This window comes from Oncorhynchus masou, chromosome 6, assembly GCF_036934945.1.
Source record: "Oncorhynchus masou masou isolate Uvic2021 chromosome 6, UVic_Omas_1.1, whole genome shotgun sequence".
NCBI lineage: Eukaryota > Metazoa > Chordata > Actinopteri > Salmoniformes > Salmonidae > Oncorhynchus > Oncorhynchus masou.
In genome coordinates this window covers 75,501,173-75,527,164 of record NC_088217.1, presented here as the reverse complement: position 1 = coordinate 75,527,164, position 25,992 = coordinate 75,501,173, and the positions used below count along the sequence as shown (strand labels likewise).

Below are 25,992 nucleotides of genomic sequence, written 5' to 3'. Positions count from 1 at the left end.
AGAAATAATTGTAGATGTTGGTGACTGATGTGCAATGTCTCCCTATAAATATAAATGGCAAAGAAATAAGAGATTGTGGTAGCTGAAAGTGCTGTTAGTTGAGTAGAATTGTGTTCATTTAGTCAGTGTCTTGATTTCCATTGTTGACAATGGAGAAAATAACCAGGAGACAAACATGGCATGGATAACATGAACTGGAGAAAATAACCAACAGCATGCCTGTGAAACATGTTATTGGAGAGAGACTCACTCTGGCTCCTTCAGATACGCACACATGCACACCCTCACACACACACACACCCTCACACACACACACCCACACAAACACACACACACACACACACACACACACACACACACACACACACACACACACACACACACACACACACACACACACACACACACACACACACACACACACACACACACACACACACACACACACACACACACACACACACACACACACACACACAGAGTCTCAGTCACAGGGCCTGAGGGGATTGGGCCTGAGAAGGGGGATATGTCACTTCTACTTTAGTCAAGCAGACAAGAACTTGCATATCTCTCCCCAGTCTGTGTTCAAGATTCAGGCTGTGACATTTTACCATGTTTCTGTATTTCAACTAAAAATGTTTGGTTCTCTTGTTATTTGCAATGAGTTACAATAACAACATTTATGTATTTGTTTGTGCGGGACTTGACGACACACAGACACACACCACAGAAGACATAAAGTGGAAAAGGAGTGGACAGAAAGAGGAAGAAGAGAAAGAAAGAATGAATGGAGAGAAAGATTATTAGAGGAAAACAGATGGCTCCCAATCACAGTGGTCCTTAGGGACATAGAGGAACAACTCTCCACACCTCAGGCTTACGAGCTGGGTGGGGTACTTAAACATGTGTGTGTGTGTGTGTTTGTGTATGTGTGTGTGTGTGTGTGTGTGTGTGTGTGTGTGTGTGTGTGTGTGTGTGTGTGTGTGTGTGTGTGTGTGTGTGTGTGTGTGTGTGTGTGTGTGTGTGTGTGTGTGTGTGTGTGTGTGTGTGTGTGTGTGTGTGTGTGTGTGTGTGTGTGTGTGTGTGCGTGTGTGTGTGCGTGTGTGTGTGTGTGTGTGTGTGTGTGTGTGTAGGTGTGTATGTGTGTGTGTAACTACTTCTTCAAAGCAAGACTATAAGAGGTTTGTAATAACTACTATGATTGTCATATGCTCACAAAGGTTTATCATTTGATGTTGTTCGACATACAATATAATGAAATACTGTAGTTCAATGTCCCTTAACAAAAACTCACAGATTTGGAAAAATGCTGCTTTTGACATCATGACATCATGACATCATGGCTGGATGTGCTAATGGGGTAACAGCTATAAAATTAGCTTTCAAGATACACTCAGACACATCACACTTTCGCACACAGATAATGTGTGCATGTGCAGCCATATGAACGCACACACACACGGGTTGCACACGCACGCACTCACACACACACACACACACACACGCACACACACTCACACACAGATGACAGGCAGCGAGTGGAAATGAAGGATTTGGAGTTCAATCCCGTTACATTATGCAGCAGATGGCGTCCAGGCCGAGCCCGGCCAGGCCTCTCCCAGGGGTACACCCAGGAGAGAAGGGAGGATAGGGGGAGGAGAGGTGTGTGTGTGTGTGTGGGGGGGGGGTGAGGAGGGGTGAGGGACAAAGCTGCTCTCTCTCTTTAATGCACACATCTATTTATTTTCCTCTCTCTGTGCTTCTCTCTGTTCTCTGGGTTAGTGTATGGGACAGTGCACCCAGGCATTTGTCCCTGGCTCCATGCTCAGGCATACACACCACTGCAACACCCACCACAGCCCTCTCCTCTGCTGTTTTCTGTCCTCCACCTCTCTCTGCCTCTGCCCCCCCCTGTCTTCCAGCCCAGCTGGGTCTGCACCTGAACTCAGCCACGAAGGGCTCCGACCCCGACTGACCTGGCTTTAAGAGGAGGAACGAAGAAAGGTGAGAACTGAAAAATGAGCGAGAGGAGAAGGAGAGGAGAGGAGAGGGAAGGAGAGACAGACTGCAAGAGAAAGGAAGAGAGAAAGGAAAGAGAAAGAGGAGAGGGAGAGGGAGAAAGAGGGAGAGATGGAGAGAGGGAGTGAGGCCATTGTAATGAGGCTGTAATGGCTAATGGTTTTCATATTACGTTGTTATATTTATGGTCATTCCCGCTTGGCGGTTGATTAGCTCAGTGTTGCTTATTATTGGGCTCGTCATTCAACACACACACACACAGCGGCCTGTATGCCCCCGGATCGTTGCCCAAGGCACTTTTTGTTTTGTATTTTTGTATTAATTGAGCTGGCGCTCAAGTGTTGGTCCAGATGTCACTGTGACCTGTGGGGATTATTGGAAATCTGTTTCCCAGATCATTTATGTGGACCAGTTCAAAGAACGCTCAGATCTGGACACATCTTTGACTGTGGCACTCAAAAAGTTTCAGAAAAAACTGAGAAAAAAACTGATTGCTAATGTAGAGAATCATGGTCTTCTTCCAAAAATGGACTTCATCTACACACCCCGAATATCACCATGTGGTACATTCTGTCTGGTCTCCAATGACCATCATGGATGCCCAGGGGTCACTTGGGGCCCTGCAATCTTCCTGGTTGTGCCAAAAGCACTGTGCACCTTGGCAGGACTCAGAGCCTAATGAACTCATCAGCCAGCTGGAGGGGCTTGGATGGGCTTGGAAGGTTTAGAAAGGAGCAGAGGAGGGACTTGGAAGGGGAAGGTTTAGAGAGTAGCACAGGAGGGACTTGGAAGGGGAAGGTTTAGAGAGTAGCACATGAGGGACTTGGAAGGGGAAGGTTTAGAAAGGAGCAGAGGAGGGACTTGCAAGGGGAAGGTTTAGAGAGTAGCACAGGAGGGACTTGGAAGGGGAAGGTTTAGAGAGTAGCACAGGAGGGACTTGGAAGGGGAAGGTTTAGAGAGTAGCACAGGAGGGACTTGGAATGGGAAGGTTTAGAAAGGAGCAGAGGAGGGACTTGGAAGGGGAAGGTTTAAAGAGTAGCACAGGAGGGACTTGGAAGGGGAAGGTTTAAAGAGTAGCACAGGAGGGACTTGGAAGGGGAAGGTTTAGAAAGTAGCACAGGAGGGACTTGGAAGGGGAAGGTTTAGAGAGTAGCCCCGGAGGGACTTCTCTCCTGGGTGTGCCCCTGATTTTGCCTGTACTTACAGCTGTATTCCGTTTATTTTAATCCCCCAAAAATCGACCTAGTCCTTGCCAATGACAAGCATACCCGTAACATGATGCAGCCACCACCATGCTTGAAAATATGAAGAGTTTTTGAAAAAAGTAATTTGCTTTGCCAATTCTTTTGCAGTTTTACTTTAGTGCCTTGTTGCAAATGATGCATGTTTTGGAATATTTTTATTCTGTACAGTTTTCCTTCTTTTCACTCTGTCATTTAGATGAGTTTTGTGGAGTAACTACAATGTTGTTGATCCATCCTCGGATTTCTCCTATCACAGCCATTAAACTCTGTAACTGTTTTAAAATCACTATTGGCCTTATGGTGAAATCCCTGAGCAGTTTCCTTCCTCTGCGGCAACTGAGTTAGGAAGGACGCCTGTATCATTGTAGCGACTGGGTGTATTGATACACCATCCAAAGCATAATTAATAACTTCTCCATACTCAAAGAGATATTCAGTGTCTGCTTTTTTTACACGTCTACCAATCAGTGCCCTTCTTTACAAGGCATTGAAAAACCTCACTGGTCTTTGTGGTTGAATATGTGGTTGAAGTTCACTACTCGACTGAGGGACCTTCCAGACAATTGTATGTGTGGGGTACAGAGATGAGAGTCATTAAAAAATCATGTTTTAAACACTATCATTGAACACGGAATAAGTTCATGCAACTTATTATGCGATTTGTAAAGCACATTTTAACTCCTGAACTTAACTAAGCTTGCTGTAACAAAGGAGTTGAATACTTATGGACTCAAAACATTTCAGCTTTGAATGTTTTATTAATTTCTAACATTTTCCACAAAAAAATACCACTTTGATATTATGGGGTATTGTGTGTGACACAAAATCTCATCCCATTTGAAATTCAGGCTGTAACAGAACAAAATGTGGAAAATGTAAAGGGGTGTGAATACTGTCTGAAGACACTGTATGTGTGTATATGTGTGTATATGTGTGTATATGTGTGTGTGTATCCATGAGAAGACCTTTGTGTCCATATGTGTCTCCATGCCTCTGTACGGCACGCCGGCGTCCTGCTGGGAACACCAGATGGTGCAGAGGTCTGCCGTGGCGATGGCCACATTCTCACATGGGAGGCCTGGCTCCGGCACCTCCTGTTCAACACAGTTCGGCCCCCTCCCCCCCCAACAGACCTCCCAACAGCCAGAGTCCACCCCGCCGACGCTACACAGCAACGCTAGACAGCACCACGAGCATGACACACAGCAACACAAGGACAGCTCCTTAATGGGCCCTCCGTTCCCATCTGACGTGTGTACTTTGGTGTTTGTGTGGGGAGATGCAAATGTAGTGCTGTTAAATTATTCCCTGGAAATGATGGAGATTATACCTTCTCTTTTTGGTTTTGTTTTGCATCATTTTGGCGTGTTGGCCTGCGACACTTTGCTTCAATCCACCTTGGAGGTCCTTGTTGGGAGCACCCAACTATTTTGTGATTAGATTGGATTTGTTTCCACTGCCTATTTGGTTTTGTTTTGCATTAATTTGGGAAAATCCACTTTGACTGCTGATAAAACGATATTTTGGTTTTGTTTTGCATGGACAATGACAAACATTTAGGGACTGTGTTGGCCTGGACGACACTTTGCTTCTTGAAAACATTTAGTGTATCAGCAGTGGACTAATGACAAACATTTAGGGACTGTATCAGCAGTGGACTAATGACAAAAACATTTAGGGACTGTATCAGCAGTGGACTAATGACAAACATTTAGGGACTGTGGACTCAAACATTTAGCATCAGTGGACTAATGACAAACATTTAGGGACTGTATCAGCAGTGGACTAATGACAAACATTTAGGGACTGTATCAGCAGTGGACTAATGACAAACATTTAGGGACTGTATCAGCAGTGGACTAATGACAAACATTTAGGGACTGTATCAGCAGTGGACTAATGACAAACATTTAGGGACTGTATCAGCAGTGGACTAATGACAAACATTTAGGGACTGTATCAGCAGTGGACTAATGACAAACATTTAGGGACTGTATCAGCAGTGGACTAATGACAAACATTTAGGGACTGTATCAGCAGTGGACTAATGACAAACATTTAGGGACTGTATCAGCAGTGGACTAATGACAAACATTTAGGGACTGTATCAGCAGTGGACTAATGACAAACATTTAGGGACTGTATCAGCAGTGGACTAATGACAAAAAATTTAGTGGACTAAATGACAAACATTTAGGGACTGTATCAGCAGTGGACTAATGACAAACATTTAGGGACTGTATCAGCAGTGGACTAATGACAAACATTTAGGGACTGTATCAGCAGTGGACTAATGACAAAACATTTAGGGACTGTATCAGCAGTGGACTAATGACAAACATTTAGGGACTGTATCAGCAGTGGACTAATGACAAACATTTAGGGACTGTATCAGCAGTGGACTAATGACAAACATTTAGGGACTGTATCAGCAGTGGACTAATGACAAACATTTAGGGACTGTATCAGCAGTGGACTAATGACAAACATTTAGGGACTGTATCAGCAGTGGACTAATGACAAACATTTAGGGACTGTATCAGCAGTGGACTAATGACAAACATTTAGGGACTGTATCAGCAGTGGACTAATGACAAACATTTAGGGACTGTATCAGCAGTGGACTAATGACAAACATTTAGGGACTGTATCAGCAGTGGACTAATGACAAACATTTAGGGACTGTATCAGCAGTGGACTAATGACAAACATTTAGGGACTGTATCAGCAGTGGACTAATGACAAACATTTAGGGACTGTATCAGCAGTGGACTAATGACAAACATTTAGGGACTTTAGGGACTAATGACTGTATCAGCAGTGGACTAATGACAAACATTTAGGGACTGTATCAGCAGTGGACTAATGACAAACATTTAGGGACTGTATCAGCAGTGGACTAATGACAAACATTTAGGGACTGTATCAGCAGTGGACTAATGACAAACATTTAACTGATCAAACATTTTAGGGACTGTATCAGCAGTGGACTAATGACAAACATTTAGGGACTGTATCAGCAGTGGACTAATGACAAACATTTAGGGACTGTATCAGCAGTGGACTAATGACAAACATTTAGGGACTGTATCAGCAGTGGACTAATGACAAACATTTAGGGACTGTATCAGCAGTGGACTAATGACAAACATTTAGGGACTGTATCAGCAGTGGACTAATGACAAACATTTAGGGACTGTATCAGCAGTGGACTAATGACAAACATTTAGGGACTGTATCAGCAGTGGACTAATGACAAACATTTAGGGACTGTATCAGCAGTGGACTAATGACAAACATTTAGGGACTGTATCAGCAGTGGACTAATGACAAACATTTAGGGACTGTATCAGCAGTGGACTAATGACAAACATTTAGGGACTGTATCAGCAGTGGACTAATGACAAACATTTAGGGACTGTATCAGCAGTGGACTAATGAGCAAAATGACAAACATTTAGGGACTTAATCAGCAGTGGACTAATGACAAACATTTAGGGACTGTATCAGCAGTGGACTAATGACAAACATTTAGGGACTGTATCAGCAGTGGACTAATGACAAAACATTTAGGGACTGTATCAGCAGTGGACTAATGAAAAACATTTAGGGACTGTATCAGCAGTGGACTAATGACAAACATTTAGGGACTGTATCAGCAGTGGACTAATGACAAACATTTAGGGACTGTATCAGCAGTGGACTAATGACAAAACATTTAGGGACTGTATCAGCAGTGGACTAATGACAAACATTTAGGGACTGTATCAGCAGTGGACTAATGAAAAACATTTAGGGACTGTATCAGCAGTGGACTAATGAAAAACATTTAGGGACTGTATCAGCAGTGGACTAATGACTTTAATCAGCAGTGGACTAATGAAAACATTTAGGGACTGTATCAGCAGTGGACTAATGACAAACATTTAGGGACTGTTTATCATCAGCAGCAATGTGGACTAAATGAAAAACATTTAGGGACTGTATCAGAAAAACAGTGGACAATGACAAACATTTAGGGACTGTGGACTAATGACAAACATTTAGGGACTGTATCAGCAGTGGACTAATGACAAACATTTAGGGACTGTATCAGCAGTGGACTAATGACAAACATTTAGGGACTGTATCAGCAGTGGACTAATGACAAACATTTAGGGACTGTATCAGCAGTGGACTAATGAAAAACATTTAGGGACTGTATCAGCAGTGGACTAATGACAAACATTTAGGGACTGTATCAGCAGTGGACTAATGACAAAGTGGACTAATGACAAACATTTAGGGACTGTATCAGCAGTGGACTAATGACAAACATTTAGGGACTGTATCAGCAGGGACTAATGACAAACATTTAGGGACTGTATCAGCAGTGGACTAATGAAAACATTTAGGGACTGTATCAGCAGTGGACTAATGACAAACATTTAGGGACTGTATCAGCAGTGGACTAATGACAAACATTTAGGGACTGTATCAGCAGTGGACTAATGACAAACATTTAGGGACTGTATCAGCAGTGGACTAATGACAAACATTTAGGGACTGTATCAGCAGTGGACTAATGACAAAAAACTGTCAAAGACTAATGACAAACATTTAACTGTATCACAGTCAATGAAAAACATTTAACTGTATCAGCAGTGGACTAATGAAAAAAAATTTTGAGTGACAGAACTTGAAAGTTGTCTAGACAGGTCTTGAAGTTGAGTGACCCACTGACCAATGGCCAACTGGCCAAGACAGACTGGACTGAGCTGAGGGTCGGTCACAACGTCCTCTGTCACTATCTGCAGAGAGAGTCCTCCCAAACAGCCCCCTGTGGCACCACATCTCCTGAGACAACACAACACCATAAACCTCCTGACAAAGTGACTAATCCCTCCCATTTCACCGCTCGCTCCATCTCACCGGGCCCAGGAACATCGCCGGGAAGGGTCTGTGCGTGCGTGTGTGTATGTGTATGTGTGTGTGTGTGTGTGTGTGTGTGTGTGTGTGTGTATGTGTATGTGTATGTGTGTGTGTGTGTGTGTGTGTGTGTGTGTGTGTGTGTGTGTGTATGTGTGTGTGTGTGTGTGTGTGTGTGTGTGTGTGTGTGTGTGTGTGTGTGTGTGTGTGTATGTGTATGTGTATGTGTATGTGTATGTGTATGTGTATGTGTATGTGTGTGTGTGTGTGTGTGTGTGTGTGTGTGTGTGTGTGTGTGTGTGTGTGTGTGTGTGTGTGTGTTTCCGACAGGTCTGGACAGAAGAATGGGTGTCAGAAGAGATTGAGAGATGGCTGAGAATGGGGCTTATTCAAGAGGGTACATTTCTATCGTCACAGAATGTTCCGATGGTAATGTACAGTTCTGTGTACAACAGACATCACCTTTCTACATGACAGTATATTACCTTTCTACATGACAGTATATCACCTTTCTACATGACAGTATATTACCTTTCTACATGACAGTATATTACCTTTCTACATGACAGTATATTACCTTTCTACATGACAGTATATTACCTTTCTACATGACAGTATATTACCTTTCTACATGACAGTATATTACCTTTCTACATGACAGTATATTACCTTTCTACATGACAGTATATTACCTTTCTACATTACAGTATATTACCTTTCTTTCTGTAATGTTCTAATAGTTGAAGAATACATCACTGAAGATCATTTGGGGAATAAACCAGTCATCTTCCCAAGTCAGTACATCATCTGTGCATTAATTGCCACATCCTTGGAGCAGCCTGTATCTGTGGCTTGGACAGGGGTCTGGGGGGTTCGAGGGGTCCGGGGACCACAGGCCGCCACACTGGTCTTTGGAGCAATTACAGCGGCTCACTGCACTGCTGCTGTCAGACTGCCTCTGTCCCCTGCCCCCTGACATGTCTCCTATACCCCCCCGACTGCTCTCCATATAAACCCCCCGCTGCCACTCTCAATGTGCCACATCTCCTGTCTATCATCTCCTCCACACACACACAGTCACACATACACATGTGTACACAGACACACAAACTATACCGGCCCCTTGGCCTTTTACATAGATCTGTTCCTCCTGGCATTGTAGCGAAATGCCAGGAGGAGGGGAGGGGGCTCTGGGCCACAGCGAGTCAGCCGTGGTCCCCTCATCCTTTTAATCACCTCGTTAGGCGCAGTCAGTCACAACACTCTCTGGTCACCGGCTCTCCTCAGGACCCCTGGCCTCCTGACCCAGTCCGGGTGGTACCACTGGAGGAGAGGAGGAGATGAGAGGAGAGGAGAGGAGAGGAGAGGAGAGGAGAGGAGAGGAGAGGAGAGGGGAGAGAGGGGGAGAGTAGGAGAGGGGAGGAGGAGAAGAGAAGAAAAGAGAAGATGAGGAGTGTGAGACAGGATTTGTCATCTTCAACCAGCAACACAGAGAGAGTCTGGTCAGACTGGCACTGCCTGGTACTGCCCACAGGCCCCCTTAAACCAATAATTGGGACCTTGCCTGGCCCTGCATCTCTAGGCTGTTCTGTACGATGTCCACTCACTGATAACTGTTATCTGTTGTATCAGCCCCTCCATCCTGTATGATGTCCACTCACTGATAACTGTTATCTGTTGTATCAGCCCGTCCATCCTGTATGATGTCCACTCACTGATAACTGTTATCTGTTGTATCAGCCCCTCCATCCTGTATGATGTCCACTCACTGATACCTGTTATCTGTTGTATCAGCCCCTCCATCCTGTATGATGTCCACTCACTGATACCTGTTATCTGTTGTATCAGCCCCTCCATCCTTCTGATCCTATTGACACAAGAGATGATGTGGTGTCGTCTTCACTGTGACAGTGTATTGATTACTTCTATAGTGGGACTTCACTTGTGTTGATTTTGCAGGTTGTCATCGTTTTCTTTTCTGACAGGCAGTCATGCCATTGATTGTTTGACAACTGTGTTCGACCATAGCTTTCCTTTCTATAATAATCATGTCAAAATACATTTAAACAAAACCAAAAAAGAAAAGAAAAAGAGCAGGATCCGCTGTAGATCTAGTATGTCTATATGCCTCCATCTGATGTTGAAGGGAAACTGCCGACGTTCCATCTGCCGACACCAGAGGGACGATGTTAGAATCTGGATTCTATGTCTGTGACTGGAATAGAGGAGAGAAATCGGACTTGTGGTGAGAAATCGGATTTGAGTTGTCGAAATAAGAACCGAGTTGGGAATATGGACCAAATGGAAACAAATCAGCAAAATACAGTGTATTTATTTGATTTGATTAATTAATGTTAGACTTCTAATGTAGAACCTCTTGCTCTGAACGTCACGTTTTCATAACCTGTTTCAATCTCAATGTATTAAAATTATTTAAGGCCTAATAGCCTAATACTTTGTTCCAATCTCGAAGTGACATGACTGGCCTAATAAATCACCTTTTATAATATGAACCAACCTTACTGGTTGTTTCAATAAAATAGTTATTTTCCGTTGATTTGCTTAACATTTAATTAAAAATATTCCGATTTTTATTGTATAGATCAGAATTGGAATTAATCTGGAGAAATAAATCTAAATGTTTAAAGTCCCTATTATCCATTATCGTACTCATCTCTGGTTCCTCTTTGCCCACTATCCCCAGAGGGACTACTGGAGGGCTGAGGGGCGTGAGTAGAGAGAGGGAGGTGAGAGGGAGTGGGCGGTGTTAGACAATACCATTCCTCAAATATATTCCATCCCTCCGTTTCTCAAGTAAGCCTTTATTGGTTGGGATGGTTTGGATCTTATCTCTCATAGAAGCCGCCTGCTGGACCCGATAACGTTCGGAACACACAGAAGTGGAAAGGACGGGATTATCTTTCGGCTTTTCAATGCACTGACTACTGGCATACCGTGCACGAGGGCCTTTCTTATCACGGGCATCTCCATCCAGAAGAACGGACAAATATCTGCACTTTCAGCGAGATCTTATCGACACAACAATCTATTGTTTCCCAACTGGGTGTTCACAAGGCACAAGATTTTTATCTTCAGAAATATTTATCACATAGTCGTTAACTATACTATCAACTATACGATCATCTTCCCAACGAATTGATATACCACAACTTGAAATTAGATGGTTCTGAGATAAAACAGCATTTTGTTTGATTCGACTGTTCAAAATCTCCAAAAGTAAACAGCAATTCATTTCTTAAGGCTGTCAACAGTAGCCTATAATTCCTGTCATGAATTGGACTAAATAAAATGGTTTGTGAGAAAAAACTAAGGGAAGCACAGAGTTAATTTGGAGTTGGAGTTTACTCCAACAGCTATCAGGAATCATCAGACAGTTGTGTCTCTCAACTGTTTGTCAAGGTAAGTGTCCAATTAACGAGTAGGCCTAAGAAAATTTACAAATAAAAAAAATACATATGAGGTATTGACCGTTTCTTTATTAGGTCTGTATTACACATGTACAACAAAGTACACAACTCGTATTTATCCATTGCATTGTTGATACAACAACATTTTGTGTGGTCGAATTCAATGTCCAGCAGATGTCAACAATTTTTGCCTTATTTCGTTGTTGTTCCATCCTGTCAAGTCATACTGCTCGAAGCCAAGCAGATGTGTTCATCTCACTGTGACAGATGGGCGACTTGGAATATGGAATATGTTCATTTGAATAGCATGGCTTCTCTCAATATTTATCCTAATTTGCTTTAATATTCTGAAAAAGGCAATGTTTGCTGCAAAAGAAATCATAAGAACTGACACATAAGTGAAAAGAAAATGGCCTAGATTTAATATTTAATGCTCTATAACAAAAATCATTGGAGAATAAATTATGCATTGGAGAAAATAGTATTTCCATCACTGTCTGTTGCTTTTGCAATTTCCATTAAGACTATCACATTTCTAAATATTCGGCACTTGATCTCAAATGATCTATTTTATGATTATGGTCTGCCTATCATCTACCCCCTGTGACAGGTCATAGCAACACAGCCATGCAAAAACTACTCCCAATGGTAACGAAAAAGTATTTTTGTGTTCACAACATTATACTAAATGAATCAAAAATATCTCTCTCTTCAGCTCTTTTTGGATACGAACTGAAAAACACATGAAAAGACTGAAAATGATGCTGAGTCCCGACCAAGCTGATTCCGACCTCGGATGGGGACAATCCGACGCAGAGTCGGTGCTCAACGACCTCAAGGTCGGGTGCCTGTCCGACGAACCGATGGAGGGGGAGGGGAAGACGAGGTCGCTGGCCCAACCGACCCTCAGCAGGGAGGAGAAGAGACGGAGGAGACGTGCAACGGCCAAGTACCGCTCGGCCCACGCCACGCGCGAGAGGATCCGCGTGGAAGCGTTCAATGTGGCCTTCGCTGAACTGAGAAAGTTGCTGCCAACCCTTCCCCCTGACAAGAAACTCTCCAAGATCGAGATCCTTAGACTTGCAATATGCTATATCTCCTATCTCAATCACGTTCTGGATGTCTAGTTGAAATGAGTAAGATACATTTTCAAATGGGAGAATTGGACAAGGAGAATGGAGGGACCAGAAAGAAATATGGGTGACATCATGTCACCTATGAAATCGGGGATACATGAAAGTTGCCAGAAAGTACAAAAAAATGGGGGAGAGAAGGAGTCTGCAGCCTACAGCCTACTTATCCATGATTTTGAAGAAAATGCCTGTTTGATATTGCGTTTGGTGAGGCTGGGTAACCCAGATGAACGAAAGAACGGATGTAAACGGAATGATATAGCTGCTTTATAGACATAGCATAGTTGATGTTTCCATAAAGGAGAACAAGTTCAAATGCATTAGTGCCACTTATGACGCATACAATTGTGACCTTTATCATTGTTATTTACGTTTATGGAATTATTTATTTAAATGTGTTAATATTAAGGTTATCTTATTTATTTATGTTTATAATAGACTAACGTCTTTTATGTAAATGTCCATTGTTTGTATCATTGTATACATGTATATTTTAGGCTGTGACGTTGAAATTCGAAAATGATGTTGTTGCTCTTCAAATGGCACTTTCTGTTTTTGTATTATACGTATTTTTTTTTATTGAATTAGTACGTTAAGTGTAATATACTTTTATTAATGTCTATTGTCTATCAGGCAACGATAAGCACTTAATCATGTTGGGTTAAGTAAACTCATAAACGTCAAAACTTCGTTTAGTTCCCTTAAGTGTGAAGTGGAAGGAAGTTAATCAAAACTTAACAATAGACTGAAGCCTACTAAAGAAAAACATCCACACAAGTTTAATTCGACTAACTGGATATATCACTTTACAATTCAGAGGCAAACCTCTTTTGCTGTGACCAAAAATCATTTCAAAATAGTCTGATTTCTATTAAATGTTTTTATTTCCTTAAAAGCTAGAGGTATTTATTTATATATCTGTCTCTGCTTTGTATCTCAAAAAACACAATAAGTAATTTTATAGCGAAGAAAAACATATCTTCTATCCAAAGATTTTTTGTCTCTTCAGGGTTGTGTATTTGTTGCTTTATGCAGATATTTTGTAGTAGAGTTATTGTGACAGCTGGTTTTTAATGAACGCATTTTTAATATTTTCCGGTGGTGTTTTTTAATAAAAAAAGGAAAGAAATACATGCTATTGAGGCTTTTCTGTTTTAATTGTAATTTTATTGAGACTAAAACTGGGAATAATTACTTGGGAATCTCCTTTCCAAAAATAGTCACACAATGTTGAAATTAGTCTGCCAGTCGCTCAGGGGGTAAAATCCCTTGCATAATGATTGGAGTAATATGAATGAAATGAACAGTGCAATGGCCTTGGTAAAAATTATTTCAATATTTAAACAGCAGCTGTCGTCCTGGAGGAAAAGCACGACGGTAGCCTAGCCTATTACACTTCCGAAATGGTATTGATTGACAGGCCTCTATATCTTTCATTTCCCCCCCAAATTCGAATGATATACAGTATTATAAAATGACGTCGGTGTCACACTATAGCCTATGTCCCGCTGCTTTGAAACTGTTTACACACACACACGCACACACACACACACACACACACACACACACACACACACACACACACACACACACACACACACACACACACACACACACACACACACACACACACACACACACACACACACACACACACACACACACACACACACACACACACACACACACACACACACACACACACACACACACACACACACACGATTTAGGCACTGGTCAAGCAAGCAAAGAGAGTATATAGCCTATATGTGATTTTTTTCTCTCCTGTGCATGTATTCTGTGCTGCTCCTCGCTAGCTCCTGGCTGAAAGGCGCTCTCCCCAGAGAGGGGGCAGGTGTTACTCCAGACGAGCCAAGACAACCAAATTACTGGCCGTCTGGCACCTCCCGTGGGAAACAGAGAGGGAGAGGGGATGGAGGAGAGATGGAAATTTATGAGCGGGCAAGCACATCCATGTAATATTGCCAAATATGAGCAAAGATCCAAATCTTTGTATTTATTTCTGATGTATTGCCATCAATTCTGCTAAGGATTGTGGTCTAATAATGTAGGCCAAGGTTAGATCAGGCGCAACATTTACACATGGTGTTTTTTAAATAGAGTAATATTTAATAAACAAACGATTAAATGAATATACCAAAGTAAATAAATAAATATATGTGATATGAACATTAAATATGTATGTCAACAAACCTTAGGCGATTTGCACGAGAAGAATTCGTTGAGGTAAGCGGGGGGGATCTCTTAGGCCAATATTAGTAACCGTGACGAGGGGAAAACGAATGGAGAACTTTGTGCAAGTTAGTGGGCATTTTACATAATTTTGATGCTATATGATTTACTTGCAATATGAACACCTTTAGATTATATATGTTTTCTGCCTTCAGAAGGTTATTCATTCACAATAAACTAAATCAGAGAAATTAAATGTTGGCCTAGCCCTTATTCATTACTCCAATTCTATTACATTACATTCAACCACTGGACGTCCTCTTCAACCTTGTAAGGAACATGTCCAGACGCTCAGACGCTTCTCAAATGCTCTGTCTAAACGCGAATACCGCTGGCACGCTGTACAGTTTCAGGAAACGTTTGGAACAACACTTTTATATAAGCGAGAAACAATTTTCAAATATAAAATATACACTTACGGTATGCAGTTTAGGAAAGTTGCACCCGATCAGGCCAACGTAGACCACACTTCCTCCCCTCCAATTGTCTGCTTCAAATGTCTGCAATGGAGCATAAATGGGGAGGAAGTTTCCTACCTTGGCTGGGGGCTGTGCAACTTTCTAAACTGCGTATTTGAAATATTATTTATCCCTGATGTGAAAGTTATGTATTGCAAGCGAGGATTATTACTGCTTCTTAATAACGTTAAAACAGAGCGTCAGGATTGTTGTTCATTTATCCAGCTGTGGCCCATACATTCAAATGAGAACTCATTGGTATACTCCCCTTGGGTTTTAGAGAGCTATTGTAGGCCTAGAGGCGATTCCTTATAGAAAATTCTACTTGCACAGGCTGAAAACAGTTCATGATGCATCCACATAGAAATGGATTTCCAGAACTAGATCTTTGATTGGGTCATGTTCTGATTTATTGTTCACATTTCCTGCATCTTTTACAGAGTTCCAATACATATGAGGTGTATTCCATAAGCATTTTCCTGTGAGATGGTAATAACCTTATCCTTTCTCCTCTCACTTGTGTCAACACTTCCTGGTTACCTTTGTACCATGTGACCATAACCACAATGTAAGAATTTCCCTAGTGTACAAAACAAGTGAAAACATCCCTAGACAGACAACATATACACAACACATGAAATGAGCACATAAGAAGGCCAAAATGGATCCGACGCCACCATGGCAGACTCATCTATAACCAGCATAGGCTCATTCATGAATGGTTGAAGGCATCTTCAAATTGGTTTAGAGCAGGTGTGTCACTTGTACTGATGACCCATCAACTCTATGATCTCTCTCTCTCTCTCTCTCTCTCTCTCTCTCTCTCTCTCTCTCTCTCTCTCTCTCTCTCTCTCTCAGGGCATCTATGGAACCAAGGGAAATGTCAAAGGGAAGATCTCAATTCCATACCTCCTAACGTCCTCTCTCCTCAACTCAATCGTCAAGTTTGCAGATGACACTACAGTGGTAGGCTTGATTACCAACAACGACGAGACGGCCTACAGGGAGGAGGTGAGGGCCCTCGGAGTGTGGTTTCAGGAAAATAACCTCACACTCAAAATCAACAAAACAAAGGAGATGATCGTGGACTTCAGGAAACAGCAGAGGGAACACCCCCACCCCCCCTATCCACATCGATGGAACAGTAGTGGAGAAGGTGTGAAGTTTTAAGTTCCTCGGCGTACACATCATGGACAAACTGAAATGGTCCACCTACACAGACAGCATGGTGAAGAAGGCGCAAACAGCGCCTCTTCAACCTCAGGAGGCTGAAGAAATTCGGCTTGTCACCAAAAACACTCACAAACTTTTACAGATGCACAATCGAGAGCATCCTGTCGGGCTGTATCCCCGCCTGGTACGGCAGCTGCTCCGCCCACAACCGTAAGGCTCTCCAGAGGGTAGTGAGGTCTGCACAACTTATCACGAGGGGCAAACTACCTGCCCTCCAGGACACCTACACCACCTGATGTCACAGGAAGGCCAAAAAGATCATCAAGGACAACAACCACCCGAGCCACTGCCTGATCACCCCACTATCATCCAGAAGGCGAGGTCAGTACAGGTGCATCAAAGCTGGGACGAAGAGACTGAAAAACAGCTTATATCTCAAGGCCATCAGACTGTTAAACAGCCATCACTAACATACTGACTGAAATCTCTAGCCACTTTAATAATTAAAAATAGGATGTAATAAATGTATCACTGGTCACTTTAAACAATGCCACTTTATATAATGTTTACATACCCTACATTACTCATCTCATATGTAAATACTGTACTCCATACCATGTACTGCATCTTGCCTATGCCATTTGGCCATCACTCATCCATATATTTATATGTACATATTCTTATTCATTCCTTTACACTTGTGTGTATAAGGTAGTTGTTGTGAAATTGTTAGATTACTTGTTAGATATTACTGCACGGTCGGAACTAGAAGCACAAGCATTTCACTAAACTCGCATTAACATCTGCTAACCATGTGTATGTGACCAATACAATTTGATTTGAGACACAGAAATAAAACAGCTTGCTTGGTCCCTTCCCATCATGCCTCACATCCTCTTCTTTGATTGGGTCATGTTCTGATTTATTGTTCACATTTATTGCATATTTTACAGTGTTCCTCCTCCTTCTCACTATCCTCAGGTGGCTGCTGTAATAAGGGAGGGGGACCTTGCTTCAAATCTCCTTATCTGAGGAGAAGTGATGGAATAGTCATGGAATTTGTCATGTCCAAGGTCTCTCCTAGTCTTGTAATCAGAAAGGCTCTACACATGCAGCAAGATGACCTTAGCTTCTTTGGGACTGGGGGGCTGTATTGAGTAGCTTGGATGAATAAGATGCCCAGAGTAAACTGCCTGCTACTCAGACTCGGTTGCTAATATATGCATATTATTAGTAGATTTGGATAGAAAACACTCTGAAAGTTTCTAAAACTGTTTGAAGGATGTCTGTGAGTATAACATAACTCATATGGCAGGCAAAAACCTGAGACAAAATCCAAACAGGAAGTGGGAAATCTGAGGTTTGTAGTTTTTCCAAGTCATTGCCTATCGAATATACAGTGTCTATGGGGTCCTATTGCACTTCCTAATGCTTCCACTAGATGTCAACAGTCTTTAGAACCTTGTTTGATGCTTCTACTGTGAAGGAGGGGGGAATGAGAGCTGAATGAGTCAGAGGTCTGCAAGAGTGCCATGAGCTGATCACGCACGCTCACATGAGAGCAACCTGCATTCCATAGGATTTCTACAAACAAAGGAATTCTCCGGTTGGAACATTATTGAAGATTTATAATAAAAACATCCTAAAGATTAATTGTATACTTCGTTTGACATGTTTCTACGAACTGTAATATGACTTTTCATCTGAACTTTCGCCTGGACTTGCCCGCGCCTCGTGAGTTTGGATTGTGTACTAAACGAGCGAACAAAAAGGAGGTATTTGGACATAAATTATGGACTTTATCGAACAAATCAAACATTTATTGTGGAACTGGGATTTCTGGGAGTGCATTCTGATAAAGATCATCAAAGGTAAATTACTATTTATACGGCTATTTCTGACTTCTGTTGACTCCACAACATGGCGGATATCTGTATGGCTTGTTTTGTTGTCTGAGCGCTGTACTCAGATTATTGCATGGTGTGCTTTTTCAAAAAGCTTTTTTGAAATCTGACACAGCGGTTGCATTAAGGAGAAGTTTATCTAAAGTTCCATGCATAACACTTGTATTTTCATCAACATTTATAATGAGTATTTCTGTAAATTGATGTGGCTCTCTGCAACATGTTGTGTTTTGGAAGCAAAACATTACTGAACGCAACGCGCCAATGTAAACTGAGATCTTTGGATATAAATATGAACTTTATCGAACAAAACATACATGTATTGTGTAACATGAAGTCCCATGAGTGTCATCTGATGGAGATCATCGAAGGTTAGTGATTAATTTTATCTCTATTTCTGCTTTTTGTGACTCCTCTCTTTGGCTGGAAAAATGGCTGTGTTTTTCTGTGACTAGGTACTGACCTAACATAACCGTTTGGTGTGCTTTTGTCGTAGAGCCTTTTTGAAATCGGACACTGTGGCTGGATTTACAACAAGTTTATCTTTAAAATGGTGTACAATACTTGTATGTTTGAGGAATTTTAATTATGGGATTTCTGTTGTTTTGAATTTGACGCCCTGCAATTTCACTGGCTGTAGGCGAGGTGGGACGCTACCGTCCCACATATTGTTCACATTTATTGCATCTTTTACAGAGTTCCTCCTCCTTCTCACTATCCTCAGGTGGCTGCTGAAATAAGGGAAGGGGACCTTGCTTCAAATCTCTTTATCTGAGGAGAAGTGAGGGAAAAAAATGTTTTTTGTCATGTCCAAGGTCTCTCCTAGTCTTGTAATCAGAAAGGCTCTACACATGCAGAAAGATGACCTTAGAATACAGTACGTCTGTCTGTCAGTCAAAGCTTCTTATACATTGGCCCTTTATCATTTCTCTAATTGCTTTCTCTTACATTTGACCTCAAATGAACCAGCCTTCCTTGGAATTACTAATTAAATGAAATGCTGGTAGACTGTTTAACTGTTACTTGAATGAATCCCTCTTGTTGTTTCTTTAACAACATTAACATTCTCAAAATGGGCTGTAATTCAACATACTGTGTTCAATTTGCCATGGCCCTGTACAATGGAGAGTATTTCATACTATACATGTTTTAGATTGCCTGCCATAGTCTCCCAACAGAGATATTTCACATAGTGAATATATTCTCTTCTCCCCAGATAGTAAACCAACCAGCATAATTCTGGCCAACCTTAGCCTCAGACTCCTGTTCAAGCTTATTAAGTAGACAGTCCATCTGTACTTGCCATAAACTGTAAGACCATTTGTGTTCCCTTCCCCATCCCAAAAGGTTCTGTTGCACCGCCATCGGCCCCCTTCAATTTATTCTTTACAAACTCATGAGAGGGGAGAACCCAACAGACAGGCAGACAGACAAACATGGCCCAAACTGCTGTGGGCAGTGAACAGACTGCGAGTGTGACCGGTGCATATGTGTTTGTGTGTGAGAAAGAGCCATATTGCCTCCCCCTTTTCACCGTGGATTATGTAATGGCGGAGGCCAACAAGTGACCATATGTCAGGAAGTGTGCAGACGGCCTGGGATGACTATGACCATTATCAACATTTGGCCATCCCCTCCCGTTCATCATTCAGGTAGACTCCTTTAAAGCCTGGAGTAGGAGACACACACATTCTTTCATTCTAAGGGGCTTGATAGCTTTGTGTGAATTTGCTAGGGACAAAAAATATGACAACAAACAGCCATATGTTCCCTGTGTGAGGAACAGAGGAACAGCATTTGAGGGTTTTGTACCTCTGTTTTTTTATCCTTTACCTTTTTTCTCTCCAGTCTGGATATTATAACAATTATCAATGTTCAAGGCACCCCCCACCCCATCCTCTCCTCCACTCCTGCTTCCTCCTCTCCTCTTCTCGTCCACCCCATCGGAGGTGTGTGTTGTGAAGTGTGTGTGGGTCCTTGAAGCAGCGAGCAGCACACAGCAGGACAAAGGCAGGTCCATGTGTTGAAATGCGACCCACGGGATGGGACGCATTATCCCTGCGCACTTCACCAGCAGGGTCCCAGGGCTCGAGCTGGCTCGTGGCCCTTTGTCTCCAAACAGATGGAAACGGGCAGAGAGGCGAAGAGGAGAGGAGGAGGAGAGACACGGGAAGAGATGAATGGAAACGGGGAGGGGGGGGGGCGAGTCAGTCTGTTCTCATTAACTCTGGGTATTGAAGGCGTTGCGGCCCTCACAATGCGTCAGCAGCCCTGGATGGTCCTGCTCTTATTCAGACTCACGCTCCTACCATCTGTACAGTGGACATGTCATAAGGTGTGTGTGCAATGCATTCATTATACAAAACTACACGTCCCAATCTGGCACGTTAATATGCCATATTCATGAGCTTTGAATTTGTTTACGATTTGTTTTCCAATTGTTGTGTCTTTGATGCTTCCAGCTTTAAAATGGTAAACAATACTTTGATTATTTCTGACCACAAATAATGCATTTACAGTCCTGATGGTGCATTTGAGGCCTTCAAAATAGAAATGTTCAATGTAAAATGACATGGAGGATAGAAAAATTGAAAAGAACTCATAGATGTATCTCAATAGAATTGTTCTTGCTTTTGCCCGCACACATGCCCAGACCAATAAAAAGGAGCGCAACCATTTGTCACATTTTGATGGTTGAGCAGGCAAAATAAATTCAAAATAAGCAAATACAAATAATTTGTCACACACACACATGAAATTGCAATGAGAATCTCTCATTTAGGTAAAAAATTATTTGGAGAATCCAAGTCAGCCCAAATAACATACTTGTTGATGTGTGTTTTTTTGTGTGTGTGTGTGTGTGTGTGTGTGTGTGTGCGGTCTCATAAGCTGCATCTCTTTTTACTTCGTCTTCATTTTACATGCCTTCATTTCTCTTTTTTCTTTTTACCAAAATCCCTAAACTCATAAACTGTGTGTCTTCGGAGAGGCATCCATCCATCTTCCGGACACTAAATGTAATGATCTCATGGGCCCACCTTGCATGCTCAATAGAGACCATCTGCACTCGACGCTTACCTTCTTGAATAAAAGCTAAATCTGATAGTGGGTGCTGTGACTCACACTACACGCGTGCCTAGTTAAATGCGAGTGCTTGTCTCACACATCCATAGTACTGTCTAATCAGATGAACTGCTTTCACTCAAAATGATTGATTGGTGAGGGGTCTCTTTTGTCAACTTATGCTGTCCTATTTAATGAATTAATGCTTCGTTGAGAAAATCAAGAAAATGTTGTTCGCAAACTTGCAATGATAATAAATTGCCAATATAGTTTGTTCTTGTTGCTGATAGCCAGTGTGTAGAATTTGCTGAAGATGGCCGGCAGGCCATTTTTTTTTTAAATGAAAAAATAATCACTGATGTGATCACTAATGTGATCTTCCTGTCTGGGTTGCCCCCCCCCTCCCCCAGTATTTATGCTGCAGTAGTTTATGTGTCGGGGGGCTAGGGTCAGTTTGTTATATCTGGAGTACTTCTCCTGTCCTATTTGGTGTCCTGTGTGAATTTAAGATTGCTCTCTCTAATTCTCTCTTTCTCTCTCTCGGAGGACCTGAGCCCTAGGACCATGCCGCAGGACTACCTGAAATGATGACTCCTTGCTGTCCCCAGTCCACCTGGCCGTGCTGCTGCTCCAGTTTAAACTGTTCTGCCGTATTATTATTGGACCATGCTGGTCATTTATGAACATTTGAACATCTTGGCCATGTTCTGTTATAATCTCCACCCGGCACAGCCAGAAGAGGACTGACCACCCCACATAGCCTGGTTCCTCTCTAGGATTCTTCCTAGGATTTGGCCTTACTAGGGAGTTTTTCCTAGCCACTGTGCTTCTACACCTGCATTGCTTGCTGTTTGGGGTTTTAGGCTGGGTTTCTGTACAGCACTTTGAGATATCAGCTGATGTACGAAGGGCTATATAAATACATTTGATTTGATTTGATAATGCAAAATATGACACAAAATGTTTCATGTGTTGATTATCAAAGTATAAAACTAAAGTAAAACAAACTATTCTATTCTAAAGGTCATGTTATTTATCTATCCTTGCCAACATAAAACATTATCTCAAACCCCAATATATTTTAAAAACAACAACATAAGGTGGTCCCAAAGGCACCTCCTTTGGAAAGGTACAGCTTGTGCAGTGCTGCACGTTATACTGTAATGAAACTGTACTACTCTGATATGGCCAGAGCGGGGCACACTAACCTTACAATGTGAGAAAACCCAATGCTCAACTCTATGTTCTGTTGTAATGAGGTATCCAGGCTATTGACCAAACATGTCATATAGTCTCAGGAATCGACCTTGACTGATATGCGGCAGGTAGCCTAGTAGTTAAGAGCTTTGGGCCAATAACTGAAAGGTTGCTGGTTTGAATCTCAGAACCAACTAGGTGAAAAATCTGTCTGTACTTTTGAGCAAGGGCACTTATCCCCAATTTCTCCTGTAAATTGCTCTGGATAAGACTGTCTGCTAAATGATGTAACTGTGTGATGAGTGAGTTTTAGGAGCCTATTGGTAGTCTTATGCCTTCTTGTTTTCACCTCATGTTTCTGTCAACATACAGGTAAATAACCCTGATGATCCACTTTTATCAACCTCACCATTCATTGAACCTTAGAATGACATTATGCACTTGTCAGTTAAACCTCCTTTCCCCAGCCTCTGTGTTTGCATGGCCCTCAGTGGGGAGGGACAGAAAGGAAGGATCAGGGGGTCATGTCCCGGTCATGACCTTTATTCTCTGCTGAGGGGAGGAGGTATTTTTGGGGGTGGGGGGCTGAACAGGCCAAAATACACGTCATCACATGATGTCATCTCCCTGCTCAGCAGCTTTGTTGAGTTAGATTTGATTTATATTTGTATTACAAATGAATAATACACTAAACCCGTTTGGAACAGTTCCTAGTATTTCGTGTTCCACGCATCTGGTTGAGAATCGATTGGTCTTCAGAGCAGACTCCTTGCCAATGAGGTGCTCTGAAGGTATGTTGCAGACTGACACATCATTGACACCATCTGAACTTGACTAGCATAGAGGCTCTGGAGGTCCGAGGGAAGAAACCCCCCAACATTATTTACATTCCCCTTTAAGAGCCAGCTCTAAGGCTTCACTGAGCTCTTTGTTGTCTTTCACTGACTGGAACCAAGCACCCTACTATATCTCTCTAAGGTCCGATGGACTGCACTGATAAAACATGATGCTAATCACTCATCTGCTTTGTTCATGTTGCAATGAGATAAACCATGATGGTACTCAAGCAAGAGGATGTCACTTTATATAACAGGACACATTTCATTATTCTAGAATCTATATAATGGAATAAGCCTCGTGAAAGCAACACCCACAAACACAGGGCTTTCCAGAGGGTGGTGCGGTCTGCACAACGCATCACGGGGGGAAAACTACCTGCCCTCCAGGACACCTACACCACCCAATGTCACAGGAAGGCCAAAAAGATCATCAAGGACAACAACCACCCAAGCCACTGCCTGTTCACCCGCTACCACCGAGAAGGTGAGGTCAGTACAGGTGCATCAATGCTGGGACTGAGAGACTGAAAAACAGCTTCTATCTCAAGGCCATCAGACTGTTAAACAGCAATCACTAGCACAGAGAGGTTGCTGCCTACATACAGACTTGAAATCATTGGCCACTTTAATAACTGGATCACCACTCACTATAATAATGCCACTTTAATAATGTTTACATATCTTTCATTACTCATCTCATATGTATATACTGTGTTCTATACTATCTATTAGCCATCTTAGCCTAAACCGCTCTGTCATTGCTCATCCATATAATTATATTTAAATATCCTTATTCCATTCCTTTACTTAGATTTGTGCATTTTAGCTATCTGTTGTGGAATTGTTTGATATTACTTGTTAGATATTGCTGCACTGTGGGGACTAGATGCACAAGCATTTCGCTACACTCACAATAGCATCTGCTAACCATGTGTATGTGACCAAAACAATTGATTTGAATGTTCATATTAGGATTAATAAATACAAGTTAGGCAAGGCTAAGTGCATATATGACTTGCAATGCATGTAATGTGCACTTCACTGAAAACATCCCCCGGAGACAGAAGGGTGAATGTTGTTTAACTTTCCCTGGTTTCCATGGCACCAAACCCTAAGCTATTTGCACTCTCCTGTCACTTGTCCCACTTCAGCTATTTGTGACATGTCCCCCTAACAGAGCCGAGCTGCGGGTGTTTCTGACACTCACCGAAGGTGTTGAATGTTTGGTCAGCGCAAAACACAACTTTGAAATGTGGGTGTGAACTGGACTCTGAATCAGAAATTAATTGCAAACACCAGTAGCCTACCTGTCAGACAAGTAAAGATTATTTTGCCAAGTCATTTGGTCTTGCGGTTTTATCCTATTTGACTATATTTGCATTGTACAGCCTACTGCAATCACTTGACAGTTCACAGCCATCACCATTCTCCCCTAGCGTACCATTGTCGCACTACACATTTCCCTCATCATGTAAGTGCTGCCCCCTGTACAACGGCTTGAACCCGGGCTTGTCCCTGACTGTACCGTGTGCTCGAAGGGAGAACTATTTCGTTTACATTTTTGGATGAAATCTCTTCTTGGAATGGTTTACCTCCAGTGAAGGTGAGTAGCCGTGCGCGAAACAGTCAGAATTCCAACGTCTGCATCCCACGTTGAGGAGTTGTTCGTTGAATTTTATGAGTGCGATTGAGCCCGATGTAAATTGGGAGTTTGGTTGGCTTGTTCCTGCTTCATGTAAGCTACACTACTACTTATTTTTCTTCGGTGAAAATTCGTTTTTTTGTTTGTTTTACAGGTAGACAGGCCTACATTGTATTAGTACAACCTACGAGTACCCGTTTGTGTTTTCTAATACGCTACATGAGCTGTAGGCTACATGTGGAGAGAAAATGTGATTTTAGAATTCCCTCAATCTAAAGGACTGCAGTCAGCCAATGTAGGGTGTAAAGTTAACCCTTGAAAGTCATGTAAAGCAGGAGTTAATGTTTTCTAAAGCGTTACAATTAGAATGACAATAGTCGTGTGTTGTTCAATTCAATTGCTTCAATAATAACCTAACTCAAAAGTCTCAAACAAATTTTCGGACTTAACTTTGAACCACTTTCTTGCACACGGTTGACCGAATTCGTTTGTAGTTCAGTCTGCTTATCTTGTTACCATCGGCGACAGCGTTGCGTCTCCAGAAACAATGTTGCACAGTGGTTCATTGATATCATTCACTCGCGTGCCGACAGTTTCATTTCATAAACCATTTATCCTTAAATATTAACTTGCTCTTTTTAACATTTTAGTTATCGAACCAACTGTCTGGGCAGGGCTCAGGAGGCCGAGCAGAGACCAGGGAGTTTCCTATGGAAGTCAGCCATTTGGGT

At 42.2% G+C, this 25,992-nt stretch overlaps 2 protein-coding genes across 2 annotated transcripts in view; both read left to right on the top strand.

The window, feature by feature from the left end:
• The first annotated feature begins 12,357 nt into the window (after positions 1 to 12,357).
• LOC135541202 (helix-loop-helix protein 2-like) lies at positions 12,358 to 13,626 on the top strand. The gene has a single exon (XM_064967308.1). It carries the CDS (start codon positions 12,358 to 12,360, stop codon positions 12,724 to 12,726), a length of 369 nt encoding a protein of 122 aa, XP_064823380.1. The 3' UTR covers positions 12,727 to 13,626.
• Positions 13,627 to 25,071: 11,445 nt separating this feature from the next.
• The window catches only part of LOC135542630 (vang-like protein 1), a 51,457-nt gene continuing 50,536 nt past the window's right edge, over positions 25,072 to 25,992 (top strand). The window contains 1 exon segment of the mRNA XM_064969738.1: positions 25,072 to 25,222. The gene's annotated coding sequence lies outside the window, so the exon portion shown is untranslated.